The 17,500-nt window shown below is 34.7% G+C and overlaps 1 protein-coding gene and 1 pseudogene across 2 annotated transcripts in view; both read right to left on the bottom strand.

The window, feature by feature from the left end:
* ZCCHC7 (zinc finger CCHC-type containing 7) overlaps window positions 1-17,500 on the bottom strand; it is a 189,931-nt gene that overhangs the window by 31,117 nt on the left and 141,314 nt on the right. For both annotated transcript variants that reach the window (XM_011366207.2, XM_023534217.1), the window contains 3 exons: window positions 7,600-7,643; window positions 6,331-6,456; window positions 5,196-5,366 (listed from right to left, as the gene is read on the bottom strand). In XM_011366207.2, the coding sequence (XP_011364509.1) occupies window positions 5,196-5,366; window positions 6,331-6,456; window positions 7,600-7,643 (341 nt within the window). The remainder of the gene's footprint in view (window positions 1-5,195; window positions 5,367-6,330; window positions 6,457-7,599; window positions 7,644-17,500) is intronic.
* Window positions 990-1,108, bottom strand: LOC111743830 (annotated as a pseudogene).

Raw genomic sequence — 17,500 nt, 5'->3', positions numbered from 1 at the left:
GGACTATCCTGGGCAAGTTATATAACTCACTGTGTTTTCCCATTGATAGAATGGGGATGACAACACCTCTTTGGGCTGTTGTGGCAGTTGAAGAGTTGATAAGTATGAAGTCCTTAGAACAATGCCTGACACATAGCATGCACACAGTTGTATTCATTATTGCTGTGATGATGTCAATTTGGCATTCTCCATACTTCTGAAGTCATGGGGAAACTGGAATCAATACGGTAGCTGAAATAAGTGAAATCTATTGCAGAACAGTCAATGCTTGGATATGGCCAAACTTAAGAGAAAGCAAAAACTCGCAGTTTAAGTGACCTGTTGATAAGAGAATGAGGGGAAAAAAATTCAAAAGAAAAGGACAAATCAAAAATATAGATTTTTGTTAGGATATAGCTGCTTGTGGCCATGTACTTTGTAGAAAAAATTTCAGAAACATCAATGAGCATCTACTACACACAATGTACCTATTTTATATCCAACTGAGGTCTATACTCAGTAATGTTTTTTCAGTTGTTCAAAATACATGGAAAAGAATACTTGATCAGATAATCTGATCGCATTTTTATAGTTAAATTGTGGAATTAAAAAAAACTTCAAAAGCTTGACCACTGATTAAAAACAAAAGTAATCCACACCATTCTCAAAGTTTATATACCATTCTTCAGTTTTCTCAAGCTTACTTGATTCCTTTTGTCCACAATGCTTAAACAATAATAATGACTCCAGCTTCTTTACTAGCCTTTCCCTCTTGCCTTTCTTATTTATAGTAACCATAACTATGGTAAACATTCTGGAATACTTCATTCCAAATTTTTTTCTATGCAAATCTATATTCATAGAGAAATATGTATATTTACATGAAAACAAGATTATACTTCATATGCTATTTAGTAATTTATGCATTTCATTTAATGAACTAGTAACTAGTATCTTCATATTCAATATTCATTTCTGTATCATTTTTTAATTTTATTCATTTATTTTTACGCCTATAGCACCTGGTATTCCTAGGTGGTCTCCCATTCAAGTACTAACCAGGCCCGACCCTGCTTAGCTTTCGAGATCAGACAAGATCGGACGTGTTCAGGGTGGAATGGTCGTAGTCTCTATATCACTTTTTAAATGGCTGAACGGTATTCTATTATGTGAATCATATGTAAACTACTTAAAGCAGCTGCAACATCAAATAGTTGGGATGCCTCGAAGTTTTATTATTATAAACAGCTCTGAGATGAACATTCTTCCAGCTGTATCTTTGCAAAAATCCATAACTGAACTCCAGAAAGATTATCCAAATGTACTTTCTCAGAATAACTTCTCTAAGAGGATTATACTGAGGCATTTCTTTCTTCCTTTTAATTTGTAAGGGTTTTTTATGTATTATAGATAATTAACCTATCACATAGTTTATAAAAGTCTTTTCCAAGTCGTGGTTTGTCATTTAATTTTATTAATGGTCTCTAGATGAACAAACTTTTTTTTTAATTAAATCTATTCTCCCTTTTCCTTTATGATTTCTGACACTGGTGTCTTTGTTTTCTAATAAAAGCATTTAATTCGATACATTTATTTATTGTGATACTTGATATGTTTGGTCCTATTTTTTCCCTCATACTTTTCTAAAAACATTACACTCTTGCTGTTTCCATTTTCCCTCTATCATTTGTTATATCGCTTAAGTTTTCTTTGCTTCATTTTAAGTTAGAAATCTAGAAATTATATGGCTTTTTCTTTTTGTAATTAAAAAAACCCTTTTTTTATTGGAATTATCTATGGTCTGCATTATTATAGGTCTTAAATTGGATGTTTAAAAAAATTTTTTTCTAAAATTCATATTAATTTACAAGAGAGATTAACGAGAAGTATTCAGGCATGTACATCAGGCTTTCTTGGTTTCACTGTTCACTGCCGCTTATTTTATTCTCTGACTTTTCCAATAAATTCACAAATGAACAACAGCGTGGCTGTGTCATCTATTTTTCTCAGGTGCTCTAGCCTCTAGAGATTTCTCCCCTGCCTTCTGGCATTTAGTATTGCAGAGGAGAAGTTTGATGCAAACTTGATTGTGTGTGTGTGTGTGTGTGCGCGCGCATAACATGTTTTTTCTGTCTGGATGTTTGTATAATTTTTGTTTGACATTCAGAAATTTCACCAGCATATGTCTAAGATGTGGGTCTTTTTTCTCCTTCATATTCAGTGGGTACTCTTTTGATCAGACTCTCTTTTGATCATTTTGCTTTGGATTGCTTCTCCTCTATCTTCTCTGCTTGCATCATGAAGAATGAATTAAAATTTTCTCAAGTTTCCTAAGTTTCCTATTTCCTATGGTGAGTTTATTTTGTCTGGGGTCATCTCTGATTCCTTCTTTAATCTACTGATTCTTCATATATGCCTTGTCTGCCTTTGGAAGGTACCCATGATGCAAGTTGGACTTTAGTAGGCCTTGAGCCATCTTTCCATCCTTTACATTGTAAAACTCTGGAATTTCAACCAAATACATACAGTATTTAACAAATGAGGCATTTTTCAAGTAGAGTTCAGGAAAGAGAAAATTTATATTCATTATTACAGCAAGAATATGAATACGACTCACCAGTTTTCATTATAAATTATCTTTGCACATATAACTGTTACTCTGACATTACAGAGACCTGTGGTGTAGCTTATAGGGATGTATAAAGTAAAAATGGAAATTTCTTGATTTCCTTAATTTATAAGAGGTTAAGGCATCAATAGATAATCCAGAGCTTCAGAAATCCTCTGTGAATGAGCAAGAAGTCCAACAGCTGAGAAGATGAAAATGATAAAGAGGGATGGAGGGCAGTATTGTCAGAGGGTACCAACCTTAAATGAGCCAAAGATATCTACATAAAGAAATAGTAATGATTTAGAGGCAGCCATGGCAAGTGAGAAAGAGGTTGATCCTAATCAACCTAATTCAGAGGTATGTGGGTCAAGAAAGAGTGACAGCAAGCATGTGAGAAGGTTGCGGGGAAACAGTATTTTCTGTGGAGGGCCAGGTTTCCAGACAGATTTAAAGCACATATGGGACTTGTTGAATAGCTTCAGTAACCTGAGGCCAGAATGAGTGTTTCCAAGTGAATCCTCATGAAGAGCTGCTGGCATGGTGGAAAGACTATGCTTCTTCAGAAGGAGTCAGTGGAGCCCACGTTTGAGTGGGCTCCAAGGGAATGCTATATGCCAGCTGGGCAGGTTGGAAAAAGATCAGTTAGTGTCCAGAACCTTCAGCATGTAATTACAAAAAAACCCAGTGGTAGATCTTGGTTGATTTAGGGGAAAGGGTGCTGCCTTCTCTGAAGTCGGCCCATAGCCCAACCCTATCGTAAAAACTTATATTCCCTGGGTTATTAATCCTCAAGGCCATTTTAGATAAAGAGTTTAACATATATTAGAGACCAAAATTAAGACGTTAAGCAGAATGGGTTATAGATTTAATTCAGAGCTGATTATATAACCTTTTACAAATCATTCTTAACTGTTCTGTACTGAAATACTTCTTATTTAAAAAAACTGCTCATGACAATGTCTGAACCCTTTCTGTTATCATAGGCAAATAAGACTATATTTGTAAGAGCTCTTTGGAAAAAAGAAGTAAAAAAATATGCTATTAAACATAGCTGGCAAATTAGAAAATCTTGCTAAGAAAATTATAATTGGTAGCTCTTAAGGATCTACTTTTTTAATGGCTAACTTAATGCAGAGAACAGTATAAAACAAAGACAACTTAGAATTTACTCATTGAAAAATAAATTTAAACTACTTTAAAATGAAATAACTTCTATGTCTATGCTATATACATATATATTCTCTAGGCAATTATATTCAACATCACTAGTGGCCTAAGGAACACAAATTAAAACAATAAGATACCATTTTCTCCTTACCCGATTGGCCAAAAATTTTAAACATTGATTATAGTTAGTGTTGAGAGCACTCTGCTGGCAGGTGGATACACTGATATAGTATTTTAGAAGAGAAATTTGACAATATTAATCTAGACATAAATGCACATATCCTTTAATCACACAATTCCATTTAGAATTTGACTCACCAAAATACTCTTACATGCATGAAGATACATATAAAGATGTTTGTTGCAGTATTGTTTGCTTAAAAAAATGGCTAACAATATAAATCTAAATGTATTGGTAGAGAAATGGCTGGGTAAACTGGTACATCCATACAATGGGATAAAACTTTGCATGAGAAAGGTAGGTCTTCATGAGCTGAGACACATTCACGAACTTTCCAAAGTGGAAAAAAATCAAGTTGTAAGTCAGTGTGTGAAACAGTAACCCTATTTTTATTCATTTAAAAAGATCCTTTAAAAATTACAATCAATAATTGTTATATTACTTGCACAAGAAACGCATATACCACACATTCATATTCTAGTTTGTTTTAATCAGAAATTCATCTCATCAGAAAGCCATATTAATTTATTGAGCAAAAGCTATAAGTATACTTAAATTATAAATAATTTATAAGTCTCTGGGAAGTACAAATTAAAGAGAAAACATTCTTATTTTTTTTATTTATTTACTTCTATAGCCCTTCTGGTCTTCGAAATTGTGACTAGAACCCCATAGACATTTATATATTGTACAAAATGATGTCCAAAATAACAAAGTGCTAGAATTAAATGTGCTACAAATAACTGGAATGTCTTCTAATTTACTTTTGTTTTTTAAAATCTAAAGAAAGAACTAAGATAAGCAAGTTCAGAGTACTGGTGGCTTGTCCTTCATCCATAAGACTGTTGTACCAGCAAGGGCCATCAATAAGCAGCATCAAACCAGGCCTCACATAGACCTCTGTACACAACTGCTAAGTGTGTATATATTTTCATCTAAGTATGCATGAGTAGGTAAAGTTTACAAGTTATTTATTATATACCTCTGTAATTTCAACTTTTACTTAGCAAGCACATTAAGCAAAATGGGCAAGTATGGTTTTATCATATTTGCTGATGTTGCCTCCTGACAAACCATTCTGTAGGACCCCTATCCAGAGATATTAGAGGACTGCTTTACATGACCAGTGGCCAAAGGGATATGACTCTCGTTATATACTCTACACAGTAAACATTCTTTTAGGTACACTGACAGATAGTTACAAATTGGCATATTGTCCCCAAAGCCTGACAAATTAGTTATGTGTAGGATACTCACATCGGCATAGTGGCCTATCATATCACATCGGTCACATCGTTTTCTCCAGGAAGGTCTTTCAAGACATCTGTGAGTGGAAGACATAGGCAAAGAACAGTCTAAGCAAAAGCGTGCCGGACAGGCATACTGGAGGTGTCCTCTCTTGGAGCAGAGGCAGCAGGGGCGGACTTTCTATGTGGCAGACAAACAGAAAACCTTGTTAGAAAAATATTTCAGTCTTAAAATAGAAGATTAATTTTTCTTTTTCTGTATAATTCCCTAAGTCATTTCCAATTTTGAGACCCCAATGCAGGTCAAATTTGAGCATAATTATAAAATCAAACAAAATGTCTGAAATCAGAGCTTTAACACAAGCTATCTGTATCCTGTGGTTGCCAAAAAGGCTTATTAGTCTGCATGTACTATCGGCTAGAATCTATCCCTTATGCCTTGTCTTATAAGATCATTGGCAAAGTGGAATGTGTCTGAGAGGGAAAGTAGGATGATGAGGATCTGGAAACTGAGTCATAGGAGGAACAGATATAGAAAGAGACTGCTTTGCCTGGAGAAGCAAAGACAAAGAGGAAACATGAGAGCTGTCTCAAATATCTGAAAGACAAGCATTGGGAAGAGGGAGTAGGTCATAGAAGGAAAGTTTGTTAAGTGCTTATGATGTGTCAGAGAACAACTAAGAGCTTTAGTTCTGTATTGTTCCAAAGGTTGCTGTATCTGTTTAATTTACCTCAGTAAACATTTATAAATGCCTAAAATTATAATTTTCTAACAACAAAAATTATCCCACAGTGCAACAAACTGTCTCATAGAGTAGAAGGTTTAGAAGTGAAAAGGGTCTCAAGAATCATCTGATTCAATCTTCTTTTTATAGACAAGAAAATAGAGAGGCAACAGAGAATAGAATGATTTGCCTAAAGTTGTCCAACTACTAATGGGAAGCTGAAATTGATTCCAGGTTTTTCTGAATCTAAATTTATTGTTCTTCCTTTGCTGTTTATTATTCTAGGCTATGACCTACATGAAAAATTAACAAGAAATTTAACACCTATATTACATGAAATTTGAATTCTAAGTTTACTGAATTTCAACTCTAAGATTCTGATTTTAACAAGGTAAAAGAAACATTACAAATTTCACATACTTGTGGAAAAGGGCAGTTTTTTGACAAATGGCCACATTTGTCACAATTTCTACAGGTAACGTTTTTGTTGGCCGTATAGTATCGGTGGGTCCATCTTCCGGATGATCTATTATTACCTATCTGTGCCTAAGGGGGAAAAAAATCAAGAATTAAAAAAATTATTTCACCCTGTTCAAGAGAATTAACAGTCACAGTCCGTTTAATTTAGAACCTAGCAACAAGTAACTTTGTGTTCTTAAAAGGAATTATAAAAACCTAAAAGGGGGTGCCATAAAGACAACTCTACTTTTTGCTGCCCCTCCCCATTCTTTTATACTTCTCCATATGGTTCCACGTTTTTTGTATCTTTCTCGACAACTCTAATAAGGTCCTGATATACATCATTTAGACATTCTGGTGGCATTCAGAGTCAAAGATATTGCTGACATCTATATCTGTATGAGTAGCTTGCTTAAATTTTTAATTATGGGATGGTGTTTTGTTTTTTTTTTTAAAAGATTTTGTCTTTTATAAAGTTATAAAATCACATAGCTACTTGAATACATTCTTTCTTTTGAATAGCCCAGGGTCACTGCCTATAAACTGGATTATAATCTCTAAGAGAGAATGAGATAATCTCCTTCAAAAAGAGTCCTTTTAAAATCCATTCTGCCTATAATGACCCAATTCTAGCTGTCCCATATTCTTGCTAGAAAATAACAGCAAAGCATGTTATATGGATATCTAAAGAGGAATATGTAAATGTCAACCATGTTTTTATCTTGTTTGGTAGAATTCCATCTTTGAAAAAACTTTCATCTTTACTAGTTCTTCTGCTGAATTGGCCAAGTAGGCCCCAAAAAGACACAATCTAATTATCTCAAAACTTTTCTCCTACCAAGTTGTAAAATTATTCTCTTTTCTAGCCATCTGCCACAATTAAGGCTAATAAACACCTGCTACATCCTAAATATAGCCTGACCATTTCCTTACACTGAAGAAGCAGTTATTTCCGGTGTTGATCTTTAGTGGTACTCGGCGACAGAGTTGAGAGGACTCACCACCATAAAGAAACAGAAGGGAAAGGGGACTATCTCATTATGGTGACTGACAAGAATCAAGGCTGAACCACACATCTGAAAAATTCAACCACCCATATACTGAAATCGAACTTGGGCTGTTGCTATTTTTAAAAAATTTAAGTTATCATAATGAAGTGAAAAAAAAAACCACGAATCAAAGGAAATTAGTAATCTATTATTCATAAGTTCAAAAACAATTTGATTTTACCTCAACGTCTTTATCACTGATGAACCAGTTTACACCATCTTCTCCTACAAAACAAATGAAATGTTACTCAATCTTGACCCCTTTAAAGCATTTATAGATTGACAAAAAATTATTTAATTTTTTAATACTGAAATTGGACACCAAAGATGTAGTGAGAGATATGAATAGCTTCATCTCTTATCTTGGCTCCATTATTAACTTGTGTGGCTCTGGACAAACACTTAATCTCTTTTAACCTCAGTTTCCTTACCTATAAACTGGGAATAACAGTATTTGCCCTGACTACCTACAAAATACTGTGAGAATCCTATGAGATACTTGAAAATGCTTTGAAAACCATCAAACTGTAAACAAATATTAGAAAATCAGTGAAGGAACCAAAAACCCAACAGCAGAGGCAAAAAGAAATCTTATGTGAACTTTCCCTTATCTGACTATGGCAGAGCTTTGAGAGTCAGCTACCATACCTGACTCCCCTCCCCAGTTCTATCAGGGAAGCATACGACTTTGGGTACCAGAACATTCCAAAAAAACAAAAAATCAAAAAAAAACCTGTGAACAAGCATCATCAAAATCTTCCCTCCTCTAAAGCCTTAAATCTTCCCTTTTATTAAATTGGTATACAAATCTTTATCTTTGGCTATTCAGTGACTTACTCCATAATGAGTGCTCCTGCACCCTCTTTTTCTTGTTACTCTCTCCATTGGCAGTTAACTCGAAGGCCCCCACCATTTGAATCCAAGTAGGTAAAGGTTTTTCATTCCAACATCAGTATTAACTGTGCCCACTAGCTTCCCCATTGTAGTTGACTTCCATTATAACATTAAAAAAAAAAAAAAAAGACTTTGAATACTACCTCACCATAAAAAAAAAAAAAAAAAGACTTTGAATACTACCTCACCATTAGGGCTAAGAATTCAGTACTTTTTTTAAAAAAATAACATCAAAAATAGTGAAATAAAAAAGCAAAAAAGGAGGCCAAATATCCAGAAACCATTGATAGATCTAAAAATATAACTGTGAAAACCTAGGGGGATGAGGAGCATGACATTTTTTTTTTTTTTATCAGCTGTTTTTTCCTTTGCACTGCTTCTTTATAAAATTGCACATGGCTGCTATTCCTTTGGTCCACCCATGGCCAAGGAGGAAGGGACATATGACTAATGCAGAAGCTGTGGTGTCAACAAAGGACTGAAAGATTTTTTTTCTCCCGCCAAAGCAAAGTTAAGATTTCCTCCTTCCTCTTATCTACTCCTCTTCTCTATCTCAAAAACACAAACTGAGCTTGACTCTTTTCTTTGAAAGGAATTTTGAAGCGACATGAAGTAATCTACATTTCCCCAGGCCTACCAGGAGTAAGTATCTAGAGATATATTTTAAAATAAAATATTTTTACTAAGAAAGCCCAAGAGGCTGCTTTACAAAAAGACCAATAGGAGAGCAGAGATGCTGTGCCAATGATTATTTTCTTTGTAAAATTTGGAGGCTGCATCCATATACTGAGAGTGGAGAATACATTAAACAGCAGCAGCTCCTATTCCTTCATCATCACCATCCAATAGCTATTATTCTTTCATTCAAAGGATTCAACTAAGGAGCATGCTTTGCTGTAACTTTCAAAGCTGCCTTTTGTATCTCAATGTCCTTCATCATTAAAATTCAAAATGACCACTTAAACTCATTTTAATTATAAAACTGACTTCATATTGTCCTTTAAAAAAGAATCCCAAACGAGTGAAATACAAAACAGCAACTGTTACCACCCCCAAACCCTAATAAATTTACACATAGCAGAGAATAGCGGAAAAAAAAAAGAGGTCTGAATGAGGGAGATCAACTCCATTTAGATTATTTTAACATTCCTGTTGAATGCGGCAATATTCTGGGTTATGTACTAACTATTCTTCAATAAGCTACAGTATATTCTTACTACAGAAAATCTACCAACAAGTATACAAAATAGGTTTCAATTACAGATGAAATCAGACTTCTCAGTGGTAAATGAACAAAGAAATGATCAAGGACATATAAGTCAACTCTTGGCTCTCCCCATGGTTCCAGTTTTGGTTCGACCTTGGAAATGACAGCTGAATCCTGACCTTCACTAGCCCTTTTATCTATTCTCTTTGCTTCTTAACTCTAAGTTCCAACGTAATGAGAGCTTTGTCTAAGGGTAACTCATTAGAATTCATTCCACAGCCAATTCTCCACTTTGTTAAATTCCTGGTATGGAACTTGAGAGAAACCTGGGCTCCATCTTAACCCTAACTCTTACATGCTGTGTGGCTCTGCGCAGGTTATTTACCCTCTCTGGGTTTGTATAATAATGGGGTTGGATTAAATAGTTAATTATGGTAACTTCTAGCACTAAATCTCCGTGATTCAATCAGATTTTCATTCGTTACTGGAATCAAACATATTGTCAAGTAGTCTACATTACCTACATCCTCCAGCCCTTTGCAACTAGCACAGGCAATCTTGCCTTAAAGACAACTTCCCACAGGGCTCAGAAGCACTCATCATCCATGTGTTCACCATCCCACACCATAGAATACAAAATGTATCTGCCTTAAAGATGCCTAATATCAACTCCTGGCTGCTTTAGAGCCTTGTCTTACTAATATCCAGGACTGTGATTCTCTTCAGACTTCAGAACTGTAATCGAAGCCAATAGCTGAGAACTCTTTCTTTGCATTAAATCAACTCAATTTAACAAACATGTATTGAAAGGTTATAGTGAGCAAGGTGCTATAGAGTAAACGAAGATGAATAAGAGCTTATAACCTAGTAAAACACAAGGAGACAAATGAAAGGAATAAGAGAAGACCAAACAAAATGCTATGAGAAATTAAAAGGAAGAATAGTTGTCTGAATTTACGGAGAAAGGGGAAAAAAGTCACAGAAGCTGTGCCATAAAGGAAACCTTACTGAGGTATAATTTATATATTATAAAATATACCCATGTAAAAAACACAGTATGATGCAAACTGACAAATGTATACACCTGTGTAACCACCACAGGTATCAAATGTAGAACATTTCCATTATCTCAAAATGTCACCTTGTGCATGTTTGCAGTCAACCCCCCACTCCAGGCAACCACTGATTTGCTTTCTGCCATGATAGATTCGTTTTGCCTATTGTAGGACCACATATAAATAGAACCATATATTATATACTACTTTCATCTGGCTTCTTTTACTTTGAATATTTGTGAGATTCATCCATGTTGCTGGGTAGTAGTAGTTTGTTCCTAATGTCGAGCAGTTCCTAATGGGTAGTAGTAGTTTGTTCCTAATGCCGAGCAGTATTCTACTGTATGGATATAATAATTTAACTGTTCATCTCTTGATGAACATTTAGGTTGTTTCCAGGTTGGGGCAATTATAAATAAAGCAGCAACACACATTCTAGCAAGTCTTCCTTTTAAAAAATTTCCCTTTGGAGAACACCTAGGAATAGAATGATCAAAGGTGTTAGGTGTATATTTACCGTTATATGAAACTGGCAAATTTTCCCAAAGTGGTTGTGCCACTGTATATTCCCGTCAGCAATGTATGAGAGTTATAGTAGCTTCATTATCTCACCAACACTTGGAATTGTCAGGTTTTTAAACTTTAGTCTTAGAATGGGTGTGAAGTAGTATTGCATTAGGATTTTAATGGCATCACTCTGATGACCAATGATGTTGAGTATTTTTTCATGTTAATTTGCCATTCATATATTTTCTTTCAAAACTTCAAATTTCTGGCCTTTTTTAAAATTGGGTTAGTCATCTCTTTTTTGGGGTAGGGGGTATCTGTCTTCTTTATATTGAATCACAGGAGTTCTTTATATATTCTAGATAAAAGTCTTTAATCAGACATGAGATTTGCAAGTATTTTCTCCCAATGTGGCTTGCCTTTTCATTTATTTTAAACCGTGTTATTAGGGAAAAAAGTTTTACTAAACTTGACTTTTCCCTTTATGATTAAGGTTTTCTATGCCCAAAGAAATCTGCCTATGCAAGGTTACAAGTATTGTGTTTTTACTAAAATTCTATAATTTTAGCTTTTTATGTTTAGTTATTACCCAATTTCCTTCCATATGAATATCTAGTTGTTCCGGCATCATTTGTAAGAAAGATTATACCATATTACAGTTTTTATTACTAAAGCTTTTTAAAAAAAGATCTTGAAATCATGTAGAGTAAGTCTTCCAACCATTTTGTTATTTTTCAAGATTGCTTTGGCTATTCTAGACTCTTTTGATTTCTGTAGAAATTTTAGAATAAAAAACATCAATTTCTACAAAAAATCCTTTTGGGATTTTGATTGATACTGTGCTACATCTACTGATCAGCTTGGGAATATATTTTAACAATATCACATCTTCTGCTCATTTATTTTGGTCTTTTTAAATTTTTCTAAGCAATGTTTTACAGTTTTTGGCAAACAGGTCTTGCATATATATTTATTAAACGTATCCTTGAGAATTTCATGTTTGTTATTGCAAGTGGCTTTCTTAAATTCCATTTTTCAATTTTTGGTTACAAGTTTATAGAAATACAATCAATTTTTGTTTACTAACCTTGCATCCTGCAAATTTGCTAAATTCAATTTAGTTCTAGAAGCTTTTTGTAGATTCTTTCCAATTTTCTACATATACTATCACATCGCTTGTGAATCAAGACAGTTTTATCACCTCCTTTTCATCTGTATGTCTTTTATTTCTTTTTCTTATCTCACTGCATTATATAAGATCTCCAGTATGATACTCAATATAAGTGGTGACAGCAGATAATCTTTGCTTTATTCCCAATCTTAAGGGGAAAAAAATTCAGGCTTTCACAGTTAAGTATACTATTTACTGTAGATTTTTGACAACAGGTTGAGGAAATTCTTTCTATTCTTAGTTTTCTAAGAGTTTTTAATATAAATGTTGAATTTCATCAAATGCCTTTTCTGCATCAACTGAGATGGCCTTAAGGTTTTTCCTCTCACTTTCTGTTACTATGTTAAATTACAGTGATTCATTTTCAAATGTTAAACTAGCTTTGTATTCTGGGATGGACCCCACTTGGTTACGATGTATTATTCTTTATAACATATTGCAGAATTCAATTTGCTAGTTTTTTAATAAGAATTTTTACATCTGTGTTCATGAAGGATATTGATTTATTCTTTTCTTATAATGTCTTTGTCTGGTTTTGATATTGGGGTAAAACTGGCCTCATTAAGAGTTGAGAAGTGTTGGGAAGAGTTAGTTTAGCACTGGTGTTCTTTCTTTCTTAAATATCTGATAGAATTTACCAGTAAAGTCATCTAGGCTGGAGTTTTTCTTGTTTGTGGGCCAGGAATTTTACATGTAGGAAGCTGTTTAAATAGTAATTCTATTTCTTTAGTAGATATGGAGCTATTTACATTTTCTGTTTCTTCTTTGGCCAGTTTTGGTAATGTGTGACTTTCAAAAAATTATCTACTACTTCTAAATTGTCAAAATTATTAGCATAAAGTTGTCCATAATAGCCTCTTACATTTTTCCTTTGATTCATCTGATTTGTACTTAAGCCTAAACCAGAGAATTTTTTAACCTTGAGTACTAAGTTCCATTTGGTTCTCTTTTATATCTTCCATTTCTCTTGTTAGGGTAGGTCCATAGTAGGCTTTAGAGTACTCTAGGGCTAATTTAGCCCTACTACTAAGATGTACCTTCTGAGGTCGCTACTGAAATGTCTCAGGTGTCCAACACTGTCTCTGCACTGTGGCTAGTCAGAACTCAGGTAAATTCTGGGAATTGTTCAGTTTACAACAAGTAGGTTTTGGTTCACATCTAATGCAGTTTCGCCCTATTCATGTGCAAAAAGGAACTTTGTATTCATGGATACTCCTACGCAGATTTCAGAGTTATTTCTCTCTGCGGCTGGCTCCCTTTCTTCAGTACTCTCTGTCCCACGAATTACAGCTTCCTTAGCCTCTCAGACCTCTGATCTCTGTCATATTTTAGTGAGACTGCCATGCTGTGCTTGGGTTCCCTCTCTTGGCATCATGATGCAAAAAGTGTCTAGGCAAGAAGCGAGGTTGACTGCAGGGTGCATCTCATTTGTTTCCATATTCTCATGAATCATTGTCCAGTACTGCCTGCTGTCCAATGTCTGAAAATTTGCTAATCGATCTGTAGTTATGCCAACCCACTAAAATTTTTCATATCTTTTATATCTTTCATTTACTTTATTGTATTCATCTTTCCCTTTAAATCTGTGTATAATAGCCATTTTAATGTTAAAGTTCTTGTCTGCTGATTTCATTATCTCTTATCAGGAGGGCAAGTGTGGTTATAAGTTAACACAATATGGTTGGACACAGAGTCTTGTATAGGATTTTAATAGGGTAGATGAAGAACACTAGTAGAAAGGAAAGGCGGAAGCAACATAATGAAAGAGGTAAAAGGATATAGGAAATGGTACGGTTTGACTGGAACAAAGAGTGTAATAATTCCTTTACTAGGAATTTCTACAGACCTTTTTATATATAAAGAATACCGAGTAGAAAATATTACTTATAAAAGACTTTTTATCTGAAACACATATGAAGACTTCATTAACATTAAACCTATTCTTCCAACTCAGAGGTTTTCCTTCAGGTTAACTTTAAAAGTCTTGACCTCTTACTGTGTGAGCTCTCCAAGGAACAGTACAGCAGGTATCTATCAGAGCAGTAATGTGGAGGATGGAGACAGTAAAAACAGTATCATAGGGTGTTCTGTTAACACTACGCAACAACCAGAATATTTCCTCTTTTTTGAAATAAATTTCATAACAAAAAAGTGAACCCATAAACTAATTTGTTTGTTTTTTACATATTTTCTCCTAATTGTGGAACTATTCTGTTCTCGTTCTCTCCCTCCCTTTCTCCCTCTCTCTCTCCCTCCCCCCCTCTCTCTCTCCCTCTCTCCCTCCCTCTCTCTCATTACTGCATGGTAATGAAGATAAACATCTTTCATATTTTTATGGTGATTCAGTGTATAAATTGTTTTAAATATACATTTTACCTTCAGGACAACCCTGTATGCTATGGTTACACAAATGTTCTTTTTTTATGTAGGTGCTTCCTACAAAAATGGCAATTGGTGCTTTCTGTGAAATGTAGTGTTAATGTAGCTATTTACCCATAAGATGGATTCAGTTTTCAAAGGATCTAAGAGAGAGCTTGGACTACATTTCTTAGGATCAAAGTCAGTTTACATTCTGCTTCAATTATTCTTAATCTGCCTACATTCTGGTGGGAGGGAATAGCTAAAGGTCATTCCATTGCTGAAAGAGCAGTCACAGACAATTATATAGCGAGTTCTCTCTAACCTCAGGATAATTTGACAGAAAATAGGAGTTAGCAAGTGTTTTTCCAAATATTACAGGACTCACAGTTCAACACATCCAACTGGCCGTTTGCAATAAAGGTGCCTGGGACTAAGAAGAATCTTTCCCTGAGTCTAATACCCTACCGCTCCTTCTTAAAAGAAGGCCATAGATGCCTAAGATTTTCTAGATATCCTAATTTCTAACCTTTAAAATTGTAGATTTCATCAAATTTGGTGAGAAGGTATGTATTTATGATTTTCTCAGCATACAATGGACTTGAATTTAATATTCAGCAAACCAGATATAGTAACTTATTCTGCTAGTACTATTTAAGAATGTAATTGCAACTTTTCTCAAAGTGTAAAGTATTTTCACTTAATGCAGTGTCAAGTTAATTTTCAAAAAATTTTTACTATTTCGCATATAAAAGAGTGCGGGAAACAGAAAGATGACTAAGATTACGTGCTTGCTATAGAGTAATATGTGCTATTTTGGGGCAAAGAATCGATTACCGTGTTAACTAAGTAGCCATGATTCCGTTTTTAAAAATGCTAATTTAATCAGCAAACTTTTAAAAAAGACAAAAAGCCCACTATTATTTGGGAAAATGAGCTACTTAACAAGAAATAGTGAATGTAGACTACAAATGAGCAATTAACTTAAGACTGCAGCCCCTAAACAGTCTTTCTTATAATACTAAGTATGTAAGTCCTTTAGCAACTGTTCCCCGCCCCCAATAATCTGTGAGTCTATAGACAGCTCACAGTTGGGGCCTGGGGAAAAAAAAGAGATACTGGTTGGTATACACATGCAAAAACCAAAGAACCAAGATTGTGGGCCTTCTCAATATCGTCTCTCTCTCGCAGTTTACAGCCCAAACTGATCCATGGAATGGCACTCTTTCACTCCTCTAAAACACAATGAAATGGTCAAGAAAACAAAGGAGATAAAAGTGGAGAAGATTGTGAATAACCCTCTCACCAGATAACGTGAGGTTAAATTATTTGACAGTTATAGCAAAAAAGAAATTAATAAGTACATTTCTAAAGTTATTTCCCACTCCCTTTTTACATATCTATTAAACTAAAAGGTCCTGTTTGTAATTTAACACTCCCAGTGCTTTCCCATTTCTGTACCTTTGCCCATTTTATTCTCTGAATTTCCAATACTGTCTTCCTCTGCCAAATTTTCCACTTACCTCAGTCTAATTTCTCTGATTACATATTCCAAATATTCTTTAAGGCTTATCTCTCATAGTCAATGCATATGGATAACAGTCAGTACTTTTCTCACTTGACCTTCGTGAGCATTTACAATTCTCTTAGCTGATATAATAAAATACTTTCCCAGTTCCTGTCCCCTTCAGTTTCCTTGTCCCTCCACTGGTTACCTGGTATGCTCCATTCTTTGTCCTCTTTCTCCTCATTCTATATTCTTTGTCCCAGGTTATATCATACATGCCCATAGAGGGAAACGAGTCTGTATCTCTAGGCCAAATCTTTTGAGTTCCTGATCTATGGGACATTTGGATTAGACATCTTATATGTAACTCAAACTCATAATCACGAAAAATGAATTCTTCATTTTCTCCCCATTCCTTATGTTTCTCTCTTAAAAATAAACTACTCTACTTCTCCTCCTTGTATCCTGTCTCAACCTGTACCATAGTCTATTTCCCAAATCAAAAACCTCAACTCTTCCCTCTCACCTTTTATATAATAACCTACCAATCTGTGAAAATTCTCAACCCACAACAGTTTCAATGTCATTAAACTGGCCCAGAAACACTTAATTTCTTACCTAGGTTATTAAAATAACTTCTGACTATCTCTAGTACTACAACCTCCTTTCCATTCCACTGTTACTGGAGAAATGTTTCTAAAATGGAAAATGTGAATACATTCTGCCCTGAATGGTTCTCAATACCTGTAGGATAAATGTGAAACTCCTCTGTATGTCACACGTCTTTCATGCTTGGGCCCTTCTCTCTTTCTCCAGCTTCATCTTCCCAGTCCCAATACTCTACATATGCCTAATAATTCCCCCATAGGTCCTGTTGTTCTCTGCAACTCTGCCTATGCATGTATTTTCTAGAACACAAACCACCCCTAACTTCACCCACTTGGAACTGGGACTTGGGTCTTCAGGTCCCTCTAATCATGTGTCGCCTTCTCCATTAAAGTCTTCTCCGATAACCCTTCAAAAGCAGAGAGGATCACTCTCAACTCTACGACCTCCTGGACTTTAACCATGTCATTTCTACCTTCCAAATGCCACAGCACAGTTGCTTAGTTATCACAGATACCATGTTTACTGCATGGATTACCCAAATAACATTTCCTCTTTTAATTATTGTCTTGTAGAAGCATTTTCTACCTTTGCTCATAGTCTAAAAGCACCTTATTTGTATCTCTTAGGCTAGTGAGCACTTCTAAATCTTGTATTAGGAGATGTACTAATAAATATTTTATTTCCCTAAATACATCATAAGTTCTCTATGGACTAAGACCACATCTGTTTAATATATCTACCTAGTTATCAGCACATCTTGCATACTTAGAATTA

Source organism: Pteropus vampyrus, unplaced genomic scaffold (genome assembly GCF_000151845.1).
Source record: "Pteropus vampyrus isolate Shadow unplaced genomic scaffold, Pvam_2.0 Scaffold123, whole genome shotgun sequence".
Taxonomy (NCBI): domain Eukaryota; kingdom Metazoa; phylum Chordata; class Mammalia; order Chiroptera; family Pteropodidae; genus Pteropus; species Pteropus vampyrus.
Note: the sequence above shows the minus strand (reverse complement) of the source record. Positions and strands in the feature narration are given on the sequence as shown.